The sequence below is a fragment of the Sminthopsis crassicaudata genome, chromosome 2 (genome assembly GCF_048593235.1).
Source record: "Sminthopsis crassicaudata isolate SCR6 chromosome 2, ASM4859323v1, whole genome shotgun sequence".
Classification (NCBI taxonomy): domain Eukaryota; kingdom Metazoa; phylum Chordata; class Mammalia; order Dasyuromorphia; family Dasyuridae; genus Sminthopsis; species Sminthopsis crassicaudata.
In genome coordinates, this window is record NC_133618.1 from 263231093 (window position 1) to 263256387 (window position 25295).

The following is a 25295-nucleotide window of genomic DNA, read 5'->3' on the forward strand; positions in this document are numbered from 1 at the left end:
TGATATAGAAGCTGATATAAAATGTCAGATAATGAAGATGGTCAAGAACTGGGTTTTGTGATCTTAGAACTTCCCTTCAGAAAGAGAAAAGACACTCTAGTACTTTATCTCTTGCCTTGATGTTAAATTGCTTCTTATGGAAGACTGAGATCCTTTTTTTAAATGATGTTTTATTTTTCCAACTACACAAAAGATAGTTTTCAAAATTCATTTTTGCAAAACCTGTGTTCCAGATTTTTCTCCCTCTCCTCTCCCCTCCCCAAGACAGCAATCTAAATCTGGATGGCAGAGATCTTTTTTCCCCCTAATTTTTCTCTAATTCAGAATTATTAAAAAATCAAACACAAATAAATATTTGATCTAATTAATAAAGTTTTCTTCATTAGGCCTTCACTGAAGATGCTCCCTTTCTCCATCTAGCTCATAATTTTTTCCTCTCTAGACATAGAGCAGCCATATGTAAAGCTGAAATCATTTATATTTGCCAGTAACCTAGTATTCTTACACTGTTTTTTGCCTGCTTAATGTCCTACCTACCCCACCATTGTATCACCTATCTTACTTATTCATTTATTCATTCATTCGATTAACATTTATTAGGCATCTACTATATAGTTTATATAACTATGAACTATACTAGGAGCAACTTTTCTCTGTAACATCCCTATATTTCCCATCTTAAAAAAATTAGCAAACATCTCAGAGCAGGGAACTAGTCTGTTAATGTCTGCTCCTAATGGGACTTCTGAAGATAATACTTTAAATCCCAAGGCAGTGGAAAAGGTATTTTGGGACTGATTAGAAGCTATTTGCTATTTCACCACTGTAGTCTCCCACTATAAGGACTCTCATCCAGTCTGGGGCTAATAGAAAACATATTACCTCATCCTTGCCAATAAAATTCTGTGTAAACTTAAAAATCCTGGAACTAGAACTGAAAGGGTCCTCAGAAACTATCTAATTCAATCCTATTATCTTTGTTGTTGTTCAATTGCATCCTACTCTTTGTGACTCTGTTTTGGGGTTCTTTTGGCAAAAATATTAGAGTGGGTTTCCATTTCCTTCTCCAGATCATTTTATAGATAAGGAAACTGAAGCAAGCAGGATTCAGTCACTTGCCCAGGTTTACACATCTAGTAAATGTCTAAGGCTAGATGTGAACTCAGCTCTTCCTGATTCTAGCCCCAGAATTCTATCCACTGTGCTACTTAGCTTCCCGTCTTTATCAATAAGGAAACTGGGGTTCTGACAAGTTGCCTAAGGTCAAAATTTCACTGGGCAGGGGGAGGGAGGGAGGAGTTGGATTTCAGCCCTAGTCACCAGGTCTCTTTCCACTGCATTATTCTAGCATCTCATTCCTGAGCCAGGACTACTCTGCCACTGTTATAATCATGGTTGATTATAAGGGGCAGCAGGTACTTTTCAGTTCAATATCTGAATCTCTTGTATGCAGGAGGGTAGTGTGAACTAGATGGAGAATGGAGTTGGCATGGCAAAGGGAATGTTAGTTTCTTTGTTTTTGAGTGTTGCATAATCAGCTGGAGCTAAGCTGATCTGCCCTTTATTTTCTAACAATTCCGAAGCATAAATGACATTGAGCAAAAAAAGATCCTGGCTGCCCAAGCAGTTCAACCCCATAATAAGACCAAGGCTAAGGTGCCAGCAGTTTTTTTTTTTCTCCTGTCTCTAAGGTGGAGAGGTGCTGCGGTGGCAAAACCCATTGGACCAAAGGAAACTGCAGTGACTTGAAATGTTTCTCTCCCAAATACACCCTCCCAGTTTCTAGGTAAGAAGAAGATTGAATTCACTTAGCTACAATCCAGAAGACTTAACTTGCTTCCCTGGGGACACTTTGCATACCACAGGTGGGTGCATTTGTATTGCAGTCTCAGCATTGGCAATGTTCCCCCAGCATATACAATTGGCCATATCCAGGTCAAGCTGAAAGAAACCTTTAAAAGGTTCATAGCAGGCATATTTTCCTATCCAGAGAGCACTAATCCTACTCCAACCATAAAGGCCCAGTTGGACCTTAGTTTCCACATTTATAAAATGAGGAGATTGGATGAAATGATGTCTGAAAGTCTCTTCTGGTGATAGATCTAAGAATCTATGATTTTCTGGTCCTAAGTAAGGTAACTTAAGGAGAACAAGGAATGAGGTGTAGAACCTCAAGATACAGTAGTTGACACCATCTGACAGAAAGGTGATGGATTCAATGTGCAAAATGAGATATATTTTTGTACATGAATAATGTGAGAATGTGTTTTGCTTGACTATGCAAATTTGTTGCAAGTTTTTTTTTTCTTTTTTGTTTTAAATTTGAAGCTAGGTGGGAGGGAGAGAAAATAAGTGCTTGCTAATTGAAAAATAAAGTAAAAAAAAACATAAAGTGACGACGGAGAAGGCAAAGAGAGGGGATTGTTTTAATACAGAATGTTGTAGCAAGCACTAATACTCCTTTAAATGTAGGCACTTTTTACAATTTTTTGTGAGGGGAAAAGAGCAAGAAGAATGATCAAACCTGGAAACCAAGGTACCTAAGACAGTCAACAGAAAGCCATTTAACAAGTCTAGAAGACCTTGAAAATAATTATAAAGGAATGAAGAAATTGATTTTAAAAAATTAAACCCGCAAAACCAAAAAAATTATTTCATGAATAAAATTGGAAGAAGGGAAAATAATTTCTGAAACAATATGAAATATTCATCGATGAAGAGAAACAAACTAGCATAAAATGAACAAAGAAAATACATTACTAATGCAATTTCTATAACTTGTGAAATACATAGTACAAATAGTTATCCCTATTATACAAATAAAAAGAGTTAAATGTGTCTTATTCATCATCAGTGAGCTAATATTTGACTTGATATAAGCATAATAAAGATGTTTATAAATAAGTTTGTCAAGCTATACATCAAAGGAAAATATTCTCAGACTTGTTAACTTCTTCTTTCCCTTACTATATTCCAGCTTCAGAACCATCTTGAAAAACTCTTGTTAATCACACAGTTCATTATTACTATATCCAATGACCATACCTGCAAGGATTTAAAGATCACTTGCAATCAAATATGGCAAATTAATTTTCTGGTGCAATTTCCTGCACAGTTGGCTTAAAAGCACATCCCAAATCTTTTCCAAGTTAGATGACTTTCACTACCATCTCCCTGGAGTTCTGCAGTTTTTAAAATCCACCCTTCTGCTGATGTGTGACTTCACAAACCTATGAGCTATCACCCTCTTAAGTGCTGCTGAGGACTTAGCAAAGACCCACTCCTCTAGGACATTTCATTTTGAAGAATAAAAGGTTGGATATTCAGCTAGATACAGTGCTTTGGCTAGAGTCTTAGCTCAGATAGTTCTATTTGATATTCTAGGAGAGATAGAACTGAGAAATAAGACATGACCTTGGGATCCTTAGAAGGCAGGTAGATTTAGTACACTTTCTTAAACCATTAAAATCTAATCCAAAGAAGCAAAAAAGTCATCAGCCTGCTTCTTGCACCAAGCACTCAACTGGGTATCAGGAGGTCTGCATTGTAATTTCAACTCTCATTATAAGTCAGCTAAACTGATTGTGGGCTGCAAGTTCCCCAGTGCCTCTGTGATTTAAAGACTTCAGTACTCATGTTTCCCCTCTTCTCCTTCACTGAGACCCCTTACCTCTTCGAAGAATAGCTGCTAAGAGCATTATTCTAGCAACTTGCAGAAGCTGTTAAGATGGGCTATGTGAAAAACAAAAATTTATCTTTGTACTTCCAGGTCCCTCATATCCAGAATAAGACACATTTTGTGCTCTTAATGGAATTGCTAGACTCATATCTGAGACATCTCTTGCCACACTAGAAGCAAAAGAACAATATCATTGAAGAATACTTCATTCCCTCACAAGTATCTCAACTCCTAAAGCACACAATCTTTTCATTACAAATCAGGAACAGGTTTCTTATCAAGTATATACACCCACCAATCTTTAAATGAAATGAACTTTGATATACCCTTCATTGGTTCTATTGTTGGTCTGTGTAATTTTGGGGGGTGAGCAAGGCTGGTTGTTAAAAACCCAAACAGAAGCCTTTAATTCTGTTCAATGTGGATGCTGCAGTATGAGAAATAAGCCACAGGGTAGGGGGAATCATCTTCTGTTTTTTGCATGCTCTAAATATGATGCAGTGCCAGTTACCGAACTAACTATCTGAGATGGGGCAATTGCCGCTCTTCTCACCATAAGTTCTGACTCTCAGGTTGGCTGCTGCCAGGTTTATCTATTTGCTTCTGAGCAGCTTTCAAGTTACGTCAGTGACACCAAATACGTCAGTGAGAGCAGTCAGAAGGGAAGAGAGAACACCATAGCCAAAAGTGGCAGGAGAGGGAAAATTAGATGGGATTGTTTTATTGTTGTTTTGTTTTAAATATGAAGGGCATGATCTTTCCTTTCTCTTTTTTCAACTGGTATGGATACCTATTTTCACTGTCAGAAGGCCAAAAGAGAGTAGACATGTGTATGTGTGCATTTTCTGTATGTATGTGTGGATGTGTATAATTTTCTAGCTTTAGGATTGAGACCTAGAAAAATAAAATTACTGAAATTTTTTCTGGGCTTCAAAAGTTTGTATTAGGATCTGCTTGTGATTCACTAGAGAGTGAGCTTAGCCTTTTTCATGGCACAGAGTCAAGCAAAACATTAATACCCAGCACATTGTGTCCTGCCCATTCACTTCTAAAATCCAGCCCTCCCCCTACCACATGGTAAGCCTGTAACATGATTCTAGTCCATCTTACTCCAGGGATAGCTTTAGACACTATCATTTTCATCATTGTGATCATAATCATCACCATCATTATTACCAGCATCAACAGCAAACATAATTTATAAAGGGTCCTCCTGAATATAGAGTTGTGCAATACTGAAGGACAGGACAGAAATGGTCACTGTCTCTGTCCTTCAGGAGTGAATTTCTAAAAATCACATTTGAAAATGGCAATTTTCACCTTTTAGATCAAGTAACCAGCACCCAAACCCAGCAGTGAGAAATGTTGCTAAGTTAAAGAGGTAACAACTGGTCAAAATGTCTTTAAAAGATATTATTTGGAGGAAGGTTATTAATACCCCAGGGTAAAAATGGGGTGATAGTGTTAATAATGCTCTACCTTCATTGACCTAGTCATGGCCAATGATGTGAATCCAGATTCTTAAATCACAATGTCAGGATACTCCAGAGATCCCTAACATTGCATGGTCAATAAGCTGAAAGTCAGAAAGACTTACAGAGATTGAATGATTGTGATTGTTTAGATTTAAGAATCACTTTGCCTTGTGTATATATAAAAAGAGAGAATGATTTAAAGGTTTAAGTGTAGACCTCAGTTCTCAATACAGGGCATTCTTAAGACTATAAGCCCCAAAGAAGCAAAGCATTTTTCTCCTTTTACTCTTCAGAGCACCTATCATGATACCCTCATCCTGAGGAAACTTAAATATTATTAAGTGATGACAACTGCCAGTGACTTTCTCTATAAGCCTAGCTAAGTCATTTGACCTCTTCTGTGTTTCAGTTTTCTCATTTGTCAGTCAATTTTCTTTCTGAGAGCCAAAAATGAAGATATAGACCTATCTCAAAGGACCTCTGGGGAGAATACTTAGTAATTTGCAATGCATTACTAATAATTCCAGAAGGGAAAAGATGTAATCATCACACAGATGCTACAGTTAAAAGCAACATCCCACCCTCCCTTGCCTTTAACCAACTATCTCTTTAAACATCACTAAGATGCACCAATCTCTACAGAGAGCTTTAGCTGCAGATGAATAGAGTACAGCAATACTGCCTGATAGCATTGGAAAGTCACTGAAGGTGGTGGCTGAGGCCAAGGGAGAAATGAAAGGTGGAGATTTCAAAAATGCAGATATAATCCTATCGAAAATCAATCTGCTTAAAGCTCGGAATCCTCAAAGCTATCAATCCATTCAGTATTGACCCCTGTGTAAAGGAGGGAAGTTCTTACATACTACTAGTGACCAAGAAAAGTATTAAACCACTACTTTTCCTGTCACTAGTTTAGTTTAGGTAGGACTTATGCATAAACTGCTGGCTATACTACTGTCTTCTATAGGCTCTCAGGAGACAGACACCTTTGGGAAAGAAAATCAAGAGATGTTGTGATTGCTATTAGGATTTAAGGAGTATTAAGTCTCAGCTCCGTTTTTGGAGGGCAATTAAATCTTAGAGTAGTGCTGTGTTTTTATACCTTAAGAATGGAAAGGAGCCAGGATGTTAGGTTAAAATAAGACAAAGCCCTGAGAGACACTGGTGAAGGGGAAGATATATGGAAGCTTGGTCTATGAATGAACAAAAAAAAAAAAAAGAAAGAAAGAAAGAAAGAAAGAAAGAAAGAAAGAAAGAAAGAAAGAAAGAAAGAAAGAAAGAAAGAAAGAAAGAAAGAAAGAAAGAAAGAAAGAAAGAAAGAAAGAAAGAAAGAAAGAAAGAAAGAAAGAAAGAAAGAAAGAAAAAGGGAGAAAGAGAGAAACAGAAAGAGAGAGAAAGAGAAGAGAGAGAGAGAGACAAAAAGAGAGAGAGAGAGACAAAAAGAGAAACAGAGACAGAGACAGAGAGACAGAAAGGTGAGAGAGACAGAGACAGAGAGAGAGAGACAGAGAGAGAGAAAGGTGACAGAGACAGAGAGACAGAAAGAGAGAGAGAGACAGAGATAGAGACAGAGACAGAGAGAGAGACAGAGACAGAGAGAGAAGAGAGAGACAGAGAGAGAGAAAGGTGACAGAGACAGAGACAGAGAGACAGAAAGAGAGAGAGAGACAGAGACAGAGATAGAGACAGAGACAGAGAGAGAAGAGAGAGACAGAGAGACAGAAAGAGACAGAGACAGAGACAGAGACAGAGACAGAGACAGAGACAGAGAGACAGAGAGACAGAGATTAGCTGAAAGTAAGGACCGGGTCTTTAAAGGTGGGTCAGCTGAAGAGTAAAGGGGAGTTCGAGGGGAGACTCCTCCGAATTTCCCCATTTAGTCAGTGGATATGGAAGCCCCCAATTTCCTACCCCTGGTACTAACAAAGGAACCCTCCGGATTTCCTCCTACACCAACTTCTGAGAGACCAGGGTCACGTAGATGCCAATGTCATTTGTTCCCTTCTTCTAAGAATTAGCACGTAGAAGCAACCTCCACAGTCCGTGGAGATGACGTGAGGTACCACAGAGCTAACCCAGGGACTGTCCCAGGCTCGCAGGACACTGGGCTAAGGCACAGACCAGGGGACGTACTTCTCCGTTCAGGTCCCAACACCTAAGTTAACACTAAAACAGCAACCGCCCTCGTGGGCCGGTGATTCAGAGGAGCAAGCCCCGAGCACCAAACTCGTTTCCGGGACCAGGGGCAGAGGTGCTGGCACCTCTTCGCGCCTCAGCCTTCTTACCCCCTCCAGCCTGCCCCATCCGCCCCGCCGGCACAGCTGGCGCGTTCCCGGTTTGCACAGTGTCCCTGTCTGAAAAGACAAAGCTGAGGGAAACTGAGGGGGAGGGGGAGTTAATAGATGAAACGACGGGTGGTAAAGGCAAGGGTGGGGTCCTTCCTCTCCTACCTGTTTAAGTCAATGCCTGGGCAAAAGCTGTCAGGAAGTTTGGCCATCTATGGTTTTTAACCCAAGTACCAAGTTGGCCGAATAAATTGGCATCTCGGAATTGGGGTGAGGGGAGGAGGTTCATAGGAATGTTGCAAATGAAGGATGTCCCCCCAGATTCATCTCTCGATGTCTCGGGGTCAGCCCGGCCAGTTCTCCCCTGCAGCCTGAGGGTGCGGATAAAGCGCTGGGTGCCACGGCGGGAGCTGGGAGGCACAGAGCGACCTCCTCCTCGAGCTCTGCAGACCCCAGCCATCCTTCCCGACCCCACCGATCTTTTCCCCTCCTAGTCAGTTCTGCTGTTACTCACAGTCCGCAGGAACTGGATCTCATCCTCTGCTCCTTCTCCCCCTTCGGCCATGGTGCTTAAGGCGCTGGCGATGCCCCAGCCTCCAGCGCCTTAGCTTCCCTCGGCAGCAGCTCGATGTGCGCTCTTGCTCCTCTCTCCTTCCCTACCTCCCCACCTTCCTTCTCCTTCTCTTTCTTCTCTACCTCCTCCTCCTCCTCTTCCTCCCTCCTCTTCCTGGCTCAGTCTCAGCAGCACCGAGCTAATCTTCGACCATATAGGGAGCCTGGGCTAACACTCCACTGCACTGCAGAGTGCCAGCCAGCCAACCCACCCACCAACCCCCCTCGGCTTTTCTGAACCGACTGCCTGCGCAGCCGACCCCTGGCCCCTCGGCTAAGAGCGCAGCGTCCTGCGCCCGGAGCGGTGGGGGACCAGCTGGGGGTCAGTAGCTGGGAACTGCCTCCCCTACACCACACATATGCACCCACGCGCGCACGGGGGCGCGCAACACACACACACACACACACACACACACACACACACACACACACACACACACACACACTCAAGAACTCACGATTCTCCCTACTTTAAATCTCCGAGTCAATAACAATGTCTAGTTCCGGTGCACCCGGGTGAGACCAGGGCACACTGTCCTGGGTTCATTTTTATTTTTCCTTCTTATTTATGTTGGTTCACACTCAGATTCCTGCAGCTGTTTTAGCACGCCCCCACATCTCAGGGGGCCTTTCTGTAGCTTAAGATGAAGACCCTAGGGCCCGACTCATTTTTTTTTCATTATGTCCTAAACCACCTTTTGCTCCAGTGTCAAGGTAATGTCACTTCGAATTCCCACAGAGAATGAAAGTCTATCAGAGCCCGTCCCGAACTCGGTTGCCAAAATAATCGGAAGCTATGGGAAGATGGTACTAACCTCCCTCTCCCTCAGCCCCAATTCCCTCCTTCCCCTTTCCTTCTATTTATTTTTTATTTTTTTTTTTTTTATTTTTTTAGTACATTAGAATTTCCATTACTCGGAATGAGTAGAAATGGGGTAAACCTGGACCAGATTTTTCTGTTTTTCCTTCAGGAGTCCTAGTTCTGTGAAAGTCCAGCCGCAGCCCACCCTCCCTATGCTGACTTTCCTGGTCCCGGCTGTTTGACACCGAAACGGAGATGATGCAGCGTGCCTCCTTCTGTCTGCCGGCCAGGGAGCGCTCCGGGGAGGAGAGGCTCTGGACAAATAGGAGGGGAACTCCTTTTGCCCAGGATTAATGCGGGAAGGAGGGAAATATAGGGCAGACCTACATTATGTGTAGGGAAGAGAAAGATCTTTGTGTATGGGGTTAAATTTAAACTTCCCAGTGTCCTGATGAAGCTAAGGACTCGGGGACTATGCCTAAGAGGAAGAAGAGTTAGATGAAAGACGGTGTACTGGGGATTCCGGATTGTCCCCGTGAAAGAAGCTTTGGTCGTGTCCTTTTTCAGTCCTGTCTGACTCTTCACGGCCCCGTTTGGATTTTTCTTGGCATAAATACTGGAATGGTCTGTTTGCCATCTCCTTCTCGGGCTAATTTTACAGATGAGGAAACTGGCAAACAAGGGTTAAGTGTCTTGCCCGGATCACAGAGCTAGTAATGTCAGAGGTCAAATTTGAACTCAGGATGACTGAATCTTCCCAGTTCCAAGCCCTGCTCTCTCTCCACTGTGCCACCTAGCTACCTTACCTGGTACATTATTATCAACCCACCTGGTACATGAACAATCACATAATCAGAGACTGTTAGAACGGGAAGGAATTTTAGAGATCACCTGGTTTAACCTCTTCCTGCTACAGATGAGGAAAATAGAGTGAATAATATACCTGAAGTCACACAACTACCAAGTAATGGAACCAGGGCTTAGAGTCCAGATCCCAATTCCACAAATATTGCTAAATGCATTATATCGCAACTAAATGAATGGTAGTGCCTAGGAGAAGGTCTCATCCTCTAAAATAGAAAAGAAGCAGAAGTGATTAAACAAGAGAAGAAAGGCCTGAAATAAAGCTAAAACACTAACTCTGAGGGTATTGACAGAACTTAATTTGGAGACAGTTCTTGAAGATAAATCAAATAGGAAATATAAAGTGAAACATGTATCTAAAGGTGGTGTTGTGTGTGTGTGTGTCATAGATAAAGAAAATCAGAAAATCCCATTTGAAAATTCAAAAGAGTTGAAAATGTCTTCATCTTCATCTTGGTCCAACCTAGCCAAAATCCCTCCTACAACAACCTAGTAATGGTCATTCCAAATTACATTAAAAAACTGGAAGGATAACTAAGCTAAGGTTTCCAGAGCTTTGGCCATAATGCAGACATCTAAAAAGAGCAGCTTTCTTATCCGAAAGTATTTGCATCTTTTACTTTTACTTTTTTTTTTTTTTTACAGTAAAGATTACTTTTCTTGGCCTAATAGTCACCCACTAGCCTTGTTCTCATAGGAATAAGGACAAAGGTGGCCTGTGGTAGTCTCCTGAGAGTTTGAGGGAGGTCTGGAGAGGAAGAAGGAATGGGCTGTCCCAGCTCACTGTTACTGCACTGTACCCTATCCCATATCTCTTAGGATAGAATGTAGACTTAAGAAGAGAATGATAGAAAGGAGTTTAGAGGCAGAGGAAGTCAGGGAAAGAAAGTGAGACAGGACTTCAGGAAATGGGGATGGCCAATTCAGAAAGATGCAAAGATTTGTCTCCATCAGATGTTGGCTGAATTGAAAGGCAAAGAAAGAATCTCAGCAGCCTAGAGCAAGCAGTCAAACTGGGGAGTGTTTTTATATTTATGATAAGTTCTCAAAGTATTTCTGCCCCAGAGATGAAGAGAAATACCTCAAGAATAGAAGAGGAGAAAGAGAGAAAAGTGAAGCCTTCCTGTGAATGCTCTGTCCAGAATACTTTTTCTTTCCCTCAGATGTTTGCACCACCAAATTTCTCACTTCAGTGAAGAATGAATGTAAAAGGAGGATAGGACTGAAAATATAGATGGATCAATGCTTTGTGATCTGAGAGGGGACTCTTCATCTGGAGGTCAAGGTCTTTAAAGCATTAACATATCTCTTGTACTCTTCAATTATGAGGGCAGAATTTGGGATTAGAAGGAAAATTGTGAGCCATATGAAAGGAGAAAGACTCAGACTCAAGGAGATAAACTTCAGGTCTCATTTAGCTATGTAGCCAGAGACAACTCACTTTACTCCTCTCAACATCAGGGTCCTCGTCTGTTAAAAGAGAATAAAAATAATAATAATGAAATATATATAAAATCAAATGAGATATATGTAGGATTTCAGAGGAGAGGTTGCTGAACAATGTCAGTAGAGGAAAATCTGAAAGTCATCAGGGAAAAAAGGTATACTCCCTTCCTTCTGCCCTATTGTGTCAGGGGACATAAAAGAAAATATTCCTGCTACTGGAGATGGTGGTGTCATGATACAGTGTCTTGAAGCAGAAGGGAGAGAAGACTATGGGTTAAGGTAAGATATGGGAGCAGAGCCTGGTCTTCCTGGGTGCAAGAAGATAAAAACATAATGAATGGAATAAGTCTAAGACATATGAAGTTTAATAATGATAGAATCTCAGTTCCAGATGGTACAATGGAAGAGATACTTAGAGTAAGGTAAGGACTACTAGGGAAAGAACTTAGGTGGATGATGGATCAGAAAATAGGAATAGAAAAATGTGTTTTTATCTAGGTATCCAGTCACTCAGGGTTGGATCAATCAGAGGTATTAGAAAAAGAGAAGTGAGTTCTCCAAGTATGAGACAGTGGCATTTTTGCCCTTTGCCTCTCTACCCTTTCTACCCAATCTACTCAATTACGTTTATTTTAAATTCTGAAATTCCTAGTTTTGACTCTATTGAAGATGTATAGTTCAGAAGAAACTACTATCCTTCCTACTCTCCAGAAAACAGCTCATTCTGCTTTTAATTAACTCCAACTATTAGAAAATATCTTTTCTTTGAGTAGAATCTAAACCTTTTCTTCTCCAAGGTAAATACCATCAGTTCTTTAAGTATACTTTGAGTATACTCATATGGAATATTCCCCATTCCTGTAATCGTTCATTATGGTAACTTCTTCCTGGTATCTTTCAGCTTGTCTGTGTACTTCTAAAAATGTGAGATTACTGAACATAATACTCTATATAAGTTAGATCCAGGGCAAATTATAGTATAACTATTGCCTCATTCTCTATACAAAATTTAGTATAATTTTGAGATGGTGTTGGTCAGGTGGTGTGGTATCATTCAGAATTTAGGGATCTCCCAGGCTCGAACTATCCTCAACTAAGGCAGATTAACAACTCATATATATTTTAGAGACTTAGGGAATTGTCATTGAAAAGTGTTTATGGTTACACAGATAGTAAGTTTCAGGGATAGGATTTGAATTAGGATTTATTGAGTCCAAGATTGGTTTTCTATCCACTACCCTATACTGTTTCCAGGTGAACTTTGGATTTTTTTTTACTATTATTTCCTATTCTCTCTCCTCCCCCACCCCGTATTCTATATAAGAACTTCTATCTAGTGGCAAAGATTTTTGTAGGTTGATAATGGTGAAAAACAAAACAGACAGATAAAGACAGAAATACAGAGAAGTAGAGATAGAGACATAGAAAGATAAGGACAGAGAGATAGAAACAACAAAAAAGAAGAGAGAGAGGGAACAGAGACAGAGACACAGAGACACATACAGAGAGAGAGAGAGAGAGAGAGAGAGAGAGAGAGAGAGAGAGAGAGAGAGTGTTGAGGGGATGACAGAGAGCTGAGAAATATATGGGTTCAAAGAGAGATAGTAGTGTGCTTCTTATGTGGGAATAGGTTGTGGGGAGCAGAGGAAGAAATGGGATGAAAAAGATTTAACAGAAGCTAATTATGAGATCAGACAGGTCAGTTGAGCAAAGAAGTAATACCTGATATAGCTCAGAAGGAATGGAGCTTCCCCCCACCCCTTTAGAAAATGAGATTGAGAACAGGTCCTATGTTTTTGCCTTTTTTTTTTTTTGGTATGTGTCCCTGGAATTTAGCATAATTCCTGAAACATAGTAAGCTCCTAATAAGTGCTTATTGATTGACTGATTTAAGCAAGTAAGGATTGTCTGTTTAAGGTTGCAACTCCTGCAGCTACATGGAAGCCACAATCTTTTGCTTCTCTTCTCTGGATCTATATGAATACTAGACTGGCAATTCCATCATGTTCACAATGTATTTCTTAACAACATTTTAAAATTCGATTTGATCTGCCCCTCAGCAGGAATTGAGAGCCCTAGAGGACTATTAGAAGACTGAGCATTCCCAATTTAACACTCCATAGACTTCTATCCTTTCCAGGGGCTACTTAAGTGGAGGAGATGGCAGGCAGTCTTCCCTAGAAAATGCAGACTTAACTATTTGATTATTCTTTCTATGCTCAACTTCTCCTTGTAAAATATAGTGCAGAATTTTCAGAAGATGAGTTATCCATATTTCCTTGTGCTGGATGACCTCTGCATACCAGGACAGTACATTTTGATGAAATACAAAGAAAACAAGGCAAGCCCAGTTCAACTAAGCAGGATCTATTGAGAAGTGGAATATCCCAGTTTTCTTTTATTCTCTTCCTTTCCCTTTCTTTTTCTATTTATTTTGTTTTTCAACTAACATGAATTTAATTTCTTTCCCTCCTGGCTTCTCCAAATTAAAGGAAAAAGAGAAACAGAACTCAAATAACAATATGCATAGTCAAGTAAAACAAATCCCTATATTGTCAGTGTCCAAAATGCATGTCTTATCCTGCATCTTGAATCCATCAACTCTCTGTCAGGAAATGGGCAGCATAGCTTATCATCAGTTCTGTGAAATCATGTTTGGTCATTGCACTGTCTTAACAATGTTATTATTGCATAAATTATTCTCCTGGTTCTGTTCGCTTCACTATACATCAATTCATATGAGTCTTTCTCAGTTTCTCTGAACCTGTTCCTTTTATAATTTCTTGTGACATTTCATTACATCTGTGTATCATATTTTTAAGTTACTCTTTAATTGATGAGAACACCCTTGCTTTCGAGATCTTTGATTTCATGCTTTTTTATGGGATTTTTTCTATGAGGAACATTAAAGTGTGTTTCTTGCAGACTGACATGTTTTCTAGACCTAATCAGATAAGGATTAAGGGATGTTTAACAGAAGGAGTAAGAATGGAAAGTAGGAAATGTGAATGAGGTCAATGCAGATTTTTTAGATCCAATAGAAATGTTGAATAATGTTTTTGAAAACTATTTGTGGCTCCAGGGAGGTCAAATTCAAGTATTTTGTTCTAATATCAGCTGGAAGCAAAGGGGATGCTCTTCATTTGGAGAATGGCCAAACAAGTTGTGGTACAAGAATAGAAATAAAATATGACTTGACTGTTAAAAATTAAAATAAAGCATTTAAAGAAGGAGTGGAAAATTTATATGAACCTATTTAGAGAAGGCCTCATAGCATCATCATGGGATGCTAGGATCTAGATTTAGAGTTGAAAGAGACTTTAGAACTCACATAGCTCAACCCTTACATCTGAGGAAACTGAGATACAAAGAGATTAACTAACTTGCTTTGGATAACACAGCTGATATTTGAGTTGGGATTTGAACCCAAATTTCCCTGGTTCCAAGTTCAGTATTCTCTTTATCATATCATGAAGCCCTATATTTCTGATCTGAAACAGGAATGGTTTGCATTAAATCATTCTTTTCCTACTCCAATATGTGCAATGTTTATAATAGTGTAAATAAACGGAAGGGGTATAAAAGAAATTGAACACTACCTACTTATAATGATCATGGCTGTTTTTGAAGGAGAAAAAAGAAAATTCACCTCTCTCACTTTGCAGAGATAGGGGAACTATGGTTGTTGAATGTTACATGTACTGTCTGAATTAGTTGATGTATTGGTTAATTTTCTGGTTCATTTTTCTTTCCTTTTTTATTCTTTGTTATAGGGGATGGTATTCTTGGTAGGAAAGAAAGGAGGGATATATTTGGAAATGATCACAATGTAAAAATAAAGATATCAATAAAAATTTGAAAAGCAAATAAAAATATTTGCTTGACTCACCTATTTGGCCAAGTCATGACTCTAATGGGATAAAAGGGGCTTTGGACCAGGATAGGAAATATAAAAGGCATAATTTCAAACTAGAGATATCTCCTTTGCTTACTCTTGTGGCAGCAATATCAGTGGCCTAGATATTTCCTTCACCTAGAAAGAATTGTGGACCATAACATTATTGATGAATCTGCCCTCTTTCTTGACCCAGGTTTTAACATTTTCAGTTAGAGCTTTTTTGTTAGGTTCTCCACAGCTCCACAGCTCCACAGCTCCAAAGAGATCCTACCTAAGACTTAGTGAATTTGAAGACTAATGGAGTATATAACTGCTATTGCATGCTGAAAAGATTGTCCCTCTGCCCAAATTGCTTGGAAAAGCAATCAGTCATTATTAGAACATCAGCCAAGGGCCCCATATCTTAGTGAAACTCCATTCAGGTGCAAGTACAGTTTAAAGCCAGCTCCTAAAGACGCCCACAGCATATACATGATCCATGTAGCCGTCATCTGAATCAACTGAAGTCTTTAGCAGCACTCATGAAGCTTCTATACTTGATTTAGCAATAAAAAATTTAAAGGATTCTCCTCCCTTGACTCTCTGCCAAGTATTTTAAATGACTCTAAACAAAAATTTAAAATCATGTATTTTTTTAAAGCTTTGACGAAATCTTAATACATTCAGGTGCAAAGGCATATACTCATTTACCTACTCTGAAAGCTTTGTGAATGAAGCTGTATCAGTGATAGATCTAACTGTTTTCTCTGCTATCAGAGTTGCTTATGTATATTTTACAAGTAGGATTGATGTATCTTTAAAGCCCCAGTGAAAAATGGTCTCAGTCATTAAAGTTCAGTATCTCTCACATTCACTCTATTATTCCTGGTGGTCAGTTGCTTAAAGCATAGTATTAATAAAGCCAAAGTAATGGATTCAGTTCAGGAAGGCTAGTTGCTGGGCCACAGACTTTGCCTTTCATCTTGACAAATAGCCTCAGAAATGCATAGCATAAGTCATAGGTGTGAACATAGCTAGACACTTATGAATTATTAAAAAAGACTTCTGTAAGGAGGGAACACTTGCATTAGAAGATAGCCAAAATAAGCATTGTATATAAATGGAATGCCATATCAATATATATATAATTATACATATGTGTACATATGTATGTGTATAGTGTGTGTATAGTATATGTATATGTCTTTTCCATTTAAAGAAAAAATTGTTTCCAGATATCATAAATAATATGCTTTATTTATTCAGTGCTTTCTGTCCATATATTTCCAAAGAGTTTGTCTCTTTCTGTTTCTTTCTGCTTCTCCTCGTATTTCTGTCTGCTTGTTTTTTTTTCTCGTTGAATCTATAGTAAATACACACACACATATATGTATATACACATACATTGATAATTATACATATCCCCAATTGAAGTAGAGTCAGAAGAATAGTTCTATTGTAGTTAGTGGGTTGGTTTCATATAGGTTCATTCTGGACTTTCAAGCTCTACAAAAGCTTATTAGGTGCCAACTATGCTTATATTAGCTTTCAAGTATTCAGGATTATTTCCATACCACAAGTAGGACTTCAGTGCAGAAGCCAGACCTATATGAATAATAATAAATTATAGCAGAGTTGTCATCAGTTACAGGAAGGAAAGAAGCATTTATTAAGCACCTACTATATGCCAAGCACTGTGTGAAGTAACAGAACAAATTTCGACATAAAGAGCAAATCTATCCATCCCTATCATTGAAAATCATCAGTGACAGCATCACTTTTATGAAGTACAAAAAATATATGTTAAATTGTTTTATTTTATCTCTCCCATTTAAGAAAAATTAAAAAAACATTTTCTCCACATAATATAAATAATATATGGAGTTTATTCAACTCCTTCTGTCCATAAATTCTCAGAACATGAGCCTCTTTCTCTCCAGTTCTGTCTGTTTCTCTGTCTCTATCTCTGTTTTAATTTCTGTCTTTCATGGTATCTCTGTCTCTATTCTTCCTTTGTATCTGTTAGTTTCTCTGTCTTTTCCTCCCTTTCTCTTCTTCCCTCCTTTTCTCTCTTTCTCTCTGTTTCTCTGTTTCTCTCCATCTCCCTTCCATCCTTTCTCCCTCCCTTTCTCTTTACCTATCTGCCCTTCTCCATCTCTCTCATATACACACAATTAACCTCTGGTGTTATCTAGTTTCCACACTTGGTCAACAACATCAGTAACAGGTAGTCCTTCAGCTTCTGCTTGAAGATGTCCAATGATGTGAAACTCAGCACTTCCCATTACACTTCCAAAACATCTTAACTATTTAGAAGATTTTTTCTTACATTAAACCAAATTTGACCTCTCTTCAACTTCTACCCATTATACTTGGTTCTGTCTTCTGGTGTGGAATAAAAATAAATTTAATACCTCTTTTAAATGACAGTTCTTCTAATGCTTCAAGACACCTATCATATCTGGTTTCTTTAACTGATCTTGATATGATATGAAATGAAGGTCTCTCTCATGATTCTATTCTCATGATTCTATTCATCCCCCTCTGGACATGCTCTAGGTTGCTATTGTCTGTGTGCCATCCAGCCCATCTATTAAGACAACAAAACTTCCCAAGGACAGATATCTATCTACCTTGTCACCATGTGCTCACTCTCCCTCAATAATTAACAAAAATTAAATCATTGTTGCTATTTTTATAAGAAAGGACTTGACAATCTATTGCTCTTTATGTAAACTAACAACCCCTATGACTACTCAAACCAAAGCTCCTCTGTCCTCCATATATATATATATATATATATATATATATATATATATATATATATATATATATATATATATATATATATATATCTTTTAGAAGGAAAGGATTGTCTCCCTTTTCTATTTGTATCCCTAGTACAATATTGTTCAGTCATTTCAGTCATAGCTGGCTCCCTGAGACCACATTTGTAATTTTCTTGGCAATAAGATACTGGAGTGCTTTGCCATTTTTTTCAGCTCATTTTACAGATAGGGAAACTGAGGCAAACAGGATTACATAATTTGCTCAGGGTTATGCATCTAATAAGTGATTGAGATCAAATTTGAACTCAAGAAAAGAACTCTTCCAGGCATTCTATTCCCTATACCACCTAGATGCCCCACTTAACACAATGCCTGACACATAATACATTGTAAGAGAGGAAAGAAACAAGCATTTATTATGTATCTACTCTGGGCCAGGCCCTGTGCTAAATGCTTTACAAATATTATTTCACTTTCGCCTCACAAAACACTAGGAGAGATACTATTATTCTCTGTGTTTTACAATTGAGAGAAAAACTAAACAGAAAGAGATTGAATAATAATAGTAGTAATGGTAGCTAACATTTATATAACATTGACCATGTGCCAGACATTGTACTAAGTGTTTTACAATTATTTTCCCTTTTGATCATCAAAGCAACTCCTGTGGGGAGATACTATCATTATCCCCTTTTTACAGACAAATAAACTGAGGCAGACAGCAATTAAATGATTTGCCCAGTACTGACTTACTGACTTATAGTCAGTAAGTCTCTGAGGTCAGATTTGAACTCTGCTCTTCTTGACTGTAGGCCCAGCACTCTAATCACTGTATCATCTAGCTACCTAGATTTAATAAATAACTATTGATAGATCAGTTTTCTAAAATGTGGTGTCTCAACTGAAGGTTATTTGATTAGGGCAGACTATAATGGCATTATCATCTTTATTCTAGATTCCATAATCATATTAATTAAATAAAATTCCCATTAGTCTTTCTTGGTTTCACATGAAACTGTTAACTCATATTGAGCTTGTAGTCTACTCAAATTTTCTATTGCTATTATAGTTTTTCATTCACATAGAATGTTGTCTAACCATATTTCTCCCATCTTGTACTTATATAGTTCATTTTCTGAGTCTATTTAGAGTTATCCCTTCAATATAATAGATGTTAGGAGCATGGTACTCTTATGACCTGGAAAATCTATGTACAATTTTTTGGCCTTCCCTTAGTAATTCAGAGAAGTCTGAATTTTTCTTTTTCTTTTATGGATGTTTACCATATCTTACTGTAAAATTTGGGTTTGTATTATACAATACTACACATACATTCTATTCATTTCTCAATTTCTAAACTTTTTTGTGTCTGCTAGTCTTTGTCCATCACCTAAAACTTCCACAAAACACTTCCCACATTACCATTTATTTCTTTATGCTGACCTGTGATTTATCAAAATATGATGGGAAAAGTCATGATGTGGAAAGGATAACTGCCGTAGAATTATACACACATCCATATGTGTATGCAGACACATATGTATATATATATATATATATATATATATATATATATATATGTATATATATATATATATATATATATATATCCCTTCCTTTTCATCTTTCTTTACAAAAATAATCCTACTCCAATATAACATTATGACATAGAGATAACCCTGTTATTTCTATTTTGACAGAGTAAAACCTTTGGCATGTTTGACCATGGTGGAAAGGTTTCAAGTATAGATTTGGCAATAGGCTCAATCTGCTGTCTGAGAACCAACCTAGCTGTGTACAGAAAAGATCATTTTCAGTAGGCTGGCTACTAGTTAATGAGTTCTTTGTTGATGTTAATCCTTGAAACAAAGTAAAAAACAAAAACAGTCCTTGGTAAATATGCATAAATCACTAGGAGGCAAAATAATCTTTCTTTGTAATGATATTATGGTTTACTTAGAAATTCTCCAAAATTCAACAAAATAAATAATACTGTTTCTGTACAATAGGGGGATACAAAATAAACTAACAAAATAATCAGAACATATAAATAAAGCTTTGAAAAAATAAATTGAAACTTCCCAAAATTGCTTGACTCAGGTTTTACTTTTCCTCCATTAAAATGGAAAGGATAATAAAAGATGGAAATAATTAATGCTGAAGGAACTGTAGAAAGATATGTGCTCTAATACACTGTTGTTGAGCTGTAAATTGTTTTTAACAATTATGGAAACAGATTTGGAACTATGGTCCAAAAAATGACTAAATTGTTTATACCTTTTCCCCCCAGTCATAGCACTACCAGTCAACACTAATGCTTCAAGATAGACAATGACAAAGGAAAAGAGAATGAAACATGACATTCAAAATAATATTTTTGTGACATAAAAAAAATTTAGACTTGCAAAACATGTAGCAATATGAATGTAATAAATATTGTACTGTAAGAAACAATAAATATAAGACATTCAGAGAAATTTAAAAAGACAATGAACTGATTTAAGGAAGCAGAAAAAGTAAACAGTATACCCAATAATAGGAAAACAGCACCATAAGATAATAAAATTCAAATTAAGTCAATTACCCATTTGTATTCCAGAGAATGGATGAAGAAATATACCTCATTCTTCTTCACAGAGAGATAGTAGACTCCAAGTCCAGAATTAGCCATATTCATTAGGCATAGTCAATGTGTTAATTGTTTCTACTTAACTGTGAGTTGTTATAAGAAAGGCCTTTGTTAATAAAAGTGAATTATTGAAGAAATAAAGTTATAAAAATAAAATAAAATACCAACAATACAATACATATATGAGAACTAATTAAAGAAAAATAAAATTTTCCTTGGATCTGAGTAGCACTCTTCTGCATCTTTTATGACAGTGATAGAATAGCATTTGTAGGTTGCCTATAAATAATATTTGTCTAGTAGGTCTCTTAAATGTTAGTTCATTGATCAATGTCAAATGGATTTACATATTATAAGAAGAGTTGAACCACATTAATATGGATATTTTCACAGTAAATGAAACTACACTATCTCACATATACCCAGTTTTAAAATGTTTGAAACACTTTCCTCACAACAACACTGTGAGGTAGGTATTGCAATTGTCATCTTCCTTGATTTCCAAATTAGGAAACTAAGACTTGGAAAGATTAAATGGTCTCCTCAAGGTCATGAATAAATAAACTGTGTTTATTTAGAAACTGTGTTAGATGATAGGATACAAAGACAAAAGGGAGACAGTCCTATTCTCAAAAAGCTTACATTCTAAATGGAAAGACAACACATATAGGAAAATATTGTAGGAAGTCACAGGAATGATTAGTGAAACCACATGCTAGTTTATTGTCAGTTGTATTTGATTACAGGCATAGAAGAAGAGCTGAGAAGACAGGGCCAAGATGGTGGAGTAAAGGCAGGAACTTGCCTGACTTTTCCCCAAAACTGCTCCAAATTCTTTTAAATAATGACTCAAAACAAATTTTAGAGTATCAGAATACTCCAAAAAAAAGAGTAGAACATTATCCGCTCAAAGGCAATTTAGAAGCTCAGCAAAAAAGCTGGGAGTCCAATGTGCAGTCCTGGACCCAGCCCCAGTCCTGGCCTGGGCCAATCTTTGAATCAGCAGCAGTACTAGTGGCTTCCAGACCTCTCAGCCCAGATACCAAACAGGAGCTGGAAGTTCAGCAGAAAAGGTCTGTGGGATCAGAGTGGGAATCCAGAGCACAATTCCAGCACAGCCCTGGCCCTGGCCCCAGCTCTGGCCCAAACACCAACATTGTCAGTGAGGTGGGATCTCTGATGCAGTGCTGGAGGCTTCTGGACCTCTCAGCCTATAGACACCAGGGAGGACTCAGAAGATCAGTGGAGAAGATCTCTGACAATGGGGTGGAAATCTGGTGTGCAGTCCTGAGCAGCCCTGAGCAGCAGAGGCCCAGCCCAGGCCAGCCCTAGATCTTACAGCTACAATGAGGTGAGCACACTCACAGTTCCAAGGTAGAAAAGAATACTTCTGGTCAAATTCCTAGAAGGATTTTTTAAAACAGCTATACAACCCTCCTGGCGCCTGAGACAATGCACCCTCCACCTTGGAAGGAGAGCCCTCCTTTAATAAAGAGTTAAAAACTAAATAACAGGCTAGAAAAATGAGCAGAAAACAAAAAAGTTTCTAACCATTGAAAATTATTATGGTGATAAGGAGGAACAAAACACACATTCAGAAAAGGGGATAACAAAGTCGAAGTTTCTACATCCAAAGCCTGCAAGAAAAATAAGAATTGGGCTCAGGCCATGGAAGAGCTTAACAGGGACTTTGAAAATCAGTAAGAAAGACAGAGGAAAATTTAGGGAAAGAATTGAGAGAAATGCAAAAGGAAACACAAAAAAGCTAATGAGCAGAGGAATACCTTTAAAAAGCAAAATTGGCCAATTGGCAAAGGTGGTTCAAAAGCTCATTGTAAAATAATTCCTTAAAAAAAGAATTGAGCAATGGAAGCTAGTGACTTTATGAGAAACCAAGATACAATAAAGCAAAACCTCCAAAATGAAAAAATAAGGGGAAAATGTGAAATATCTCATTGGAAAAATAAGTCACCTGGAAAATCGATCCAGGAGAAATAATGTAATAGTTATTGGTCTACCTGGAAGTCATGATCAAAAAAAAAAAAAAAAGAGCCTGGATATCATTTTTCAAAAAATTATCAAGGAAAAAATGTCCTGGTATTCTAGAACCAGAGCGTAAAATAAAAATTGAAAGAATCCACCAATCATCTCCTGAAAGAGAACTCAAAATAAAGATTTCCAGGAATATTATAATCAAATTCCATAACTCTCAGGACAAGGAGAAAATATTTCAAACATCCGAAAAGAAACAATTTAAATATAGTGGAGCCACAGTCAGAATAACACAAGATCTAGCATCTTCTACATTAAAGGACCTGAGGGCTTAGAATGTGATATTGTAGAGGGCAATGGAGCTAGGATTGCAACCAAGAATCACCTACCCAGCAAGATTGTGTATGATATTTTAGACGGAAAGGTGGTTATTCAGTGAAATAGAAGATTTTTAAGCATTTATAATGAAAAGACTAGTACTGAATGGAAAATTTGATTTTCAAATGCAAGACTCTGGAGAGACATAAGGAATTAATCAGAAAAGTGATATCATAAGGGACTTAATAAGGTTTATCTGCTTATTTTCCTACATGGGAAAATGATAGTTGTAACTCATTAGAACATTCTCATTATTATGACAGTTAGAGAGCATGGGTATGAGTTGAATATGAAGGGATAAAATGATGAAATTAAGGGGTGAGAGAAAGGGAAAAGGAGAAGTGGAATGGTGAGAATTATCTACCATAAAAAAGGAGCCCAGAAAAAGCTTCAACAATGGAGTGGAAGAAGGGAAGAAAAAGGGGAGTGAGTGAACTTTACTCTCATCAGAATTGGCTCAAATAGGAAATAACATACATACTCAATAGGAGTATAGAAATTTATCTTGCCCTGAAGGAAAGTAGGAGGGGAATGGGATATAGGAAAGGGTGGGTGGGTGATAAGAGAGGATATATTGAGGGGGGAATGGTCAGTAGCAAAATACTTTTGAGGAGGGACAGGGTGAAAGGAGAGAGAATAAATGGGGGGACATAAAAGTAGCAATAGTTATTGTTAAAAAAAAATGGAAGCGAGTTTCTTTGATGGAATATTATTGTTCTCTGAGAAATGATGCGCTCAGGAAAAAAAAACAAACCTGGAAAAGTCCTTCATGAACAAAGTGAAATATACTATATATAAAGTAATAGCAATGTTCTGGAATGATCACCTGTAAATTACTTTGTTATCCTCTGTAGTACAATTATCCACAACTACTCTGAAGAATTTCTAATGAAAAATTCTATTCATATTCAGAGAATGAACTGATCAAGTCTGAATACAGATTGAAGCATTCTCTCTCTCTTCTCTCTCTCTCTCTCTCTCTCTCTCTCTCTCTCTCTCTCTCTCTCTCTCTCTCTTTAACAATCTTACAGATTTTTATTTTCATTAGGGTGGGAGATCTATATTGTTTTTTTTTTCACAACTTGACTTTTATGGAAATGTTTTAATTTATTTTATATGTGGTTTCTTAATTGTGATGTGTGAGGATAAGGAAAAGAACTTAGAACTCAAAAATCTTAAAAAACAAATGAAAAAATTGTTTTGAATGTGACAGGGGAAATGTTAAATAAATTTTTTTATAAAATTATAAAATTTATAAAATGCCAGAATAAGAGCTGGAAAGTTGGGAGTCAGGTTAGAAGAAGGTGCATGCACAATGTCAAGAGAAATGATAAGCTGTGTATAGTGAGTGAATATATGAATCATCTTCTGATGCCATCCAGGTGTAGTAGGTTAGGTCAGTTTATATTAATTCACCAATCAAGACAGCTCAGCTCCAGAGCAAACTTTCAGAGCAGAATGAATTGATTCCCTCAGAGAGGAGGGAACATCTCTGGAGAATTGCTCTACTGCGTCCTGGGGAGAGAACAGTAGCACTACACATAGCAAACTGTCCAGGGTAGAGAACTGTCCATAGTGGATGGGATATAAAACTTGGTCTAAGGCTACCTGGATATTAATAGGTTAAACAGTGTTTATATTCACAACCAAGTGCTAAATTTTGTTTCCTTCTGAGCTTCCCAAGTGCTTTGTTTTCTATAACTGTTTATGGGCTCTAGTGAATCTTTTGCAACTTCTTCAGTTTCTACTGGGATGAAATAAAGAATGTCTATTCCCTTATATGCATTTGTAACCTTGAATATAAGAACTGTTAAATATAATTTCTGGAAACCTAGACTAAAACTATATCTGCCAATTATACAAAAGTAAGAAAATGTGCCAAAGGGAAAATGATGCTTTTTGATCAGTCTTTGAGATTTAACTTGGTTTGTATTTCAGAACTTGATGAGAAGGGAAAGGAAAGGTCTTGGCCCATGAATTGCACTTTTATCTTGATTTTTATAGATGATAATAAGGCTTGGAGATGAAAGGATTTGCCTGTGGTTATAAAATTAGGAAGTGTGAGGTGGGATTTTCATTCTTGGTTTTCCTGATCTCACACTGTCTAATCATGTCACCAGATGCCTCCCTCAAGTTTGACATACTATAGCAAGTATTTCTTGAGTCTGCTCATTCAGTCTGTCCCAAATCCACTTGTACTATCAATAAAATTTCATCTTGTTCACTAGGAAATTACAAGAGACTTCTGAATGCCTTCCTGAATTTCAGATATGATGTCTATGAAATTCCTTGATTTACCAGTTTAATAATATTTTAAAAAGAGGAAACACATACTTCTGTCATGATAAGCGACTCTAGTACTTAGATTTCAATATGTCCATTCTAAAAACTCATAACTCACTCCTTTAATAATGCAATTTTTCCAAGAGTCAAAGTCAAACTTACTGACATTGTTTAAAGAATCTAT

General features: G+C 37.7%; 1 protein-coding gene across 1 annotated transcript in view; it reads right to left on the reverse strand.

Annotated features, from left to right (window-relative positions):
- The window catches only part of RYR3 (ryanodine receptor 3), a 753032-nt gene extending 744612 nt beyond the window's left edge, over positions 1–8420 (reverse strand). Inside the window, 1 exon segment of the mRNA XM_074289179.1 lies at positions 7954–8420. Within this exon segment, the coding sequence (XP_074145280.1) occupies positions 7954–8004 (51 nt within the window). The 5' untranslated portion in view covers positions 8005–8420.
- Between the last annotated feature and the right edge of the window lie 16875 nt (positions 8421–25295).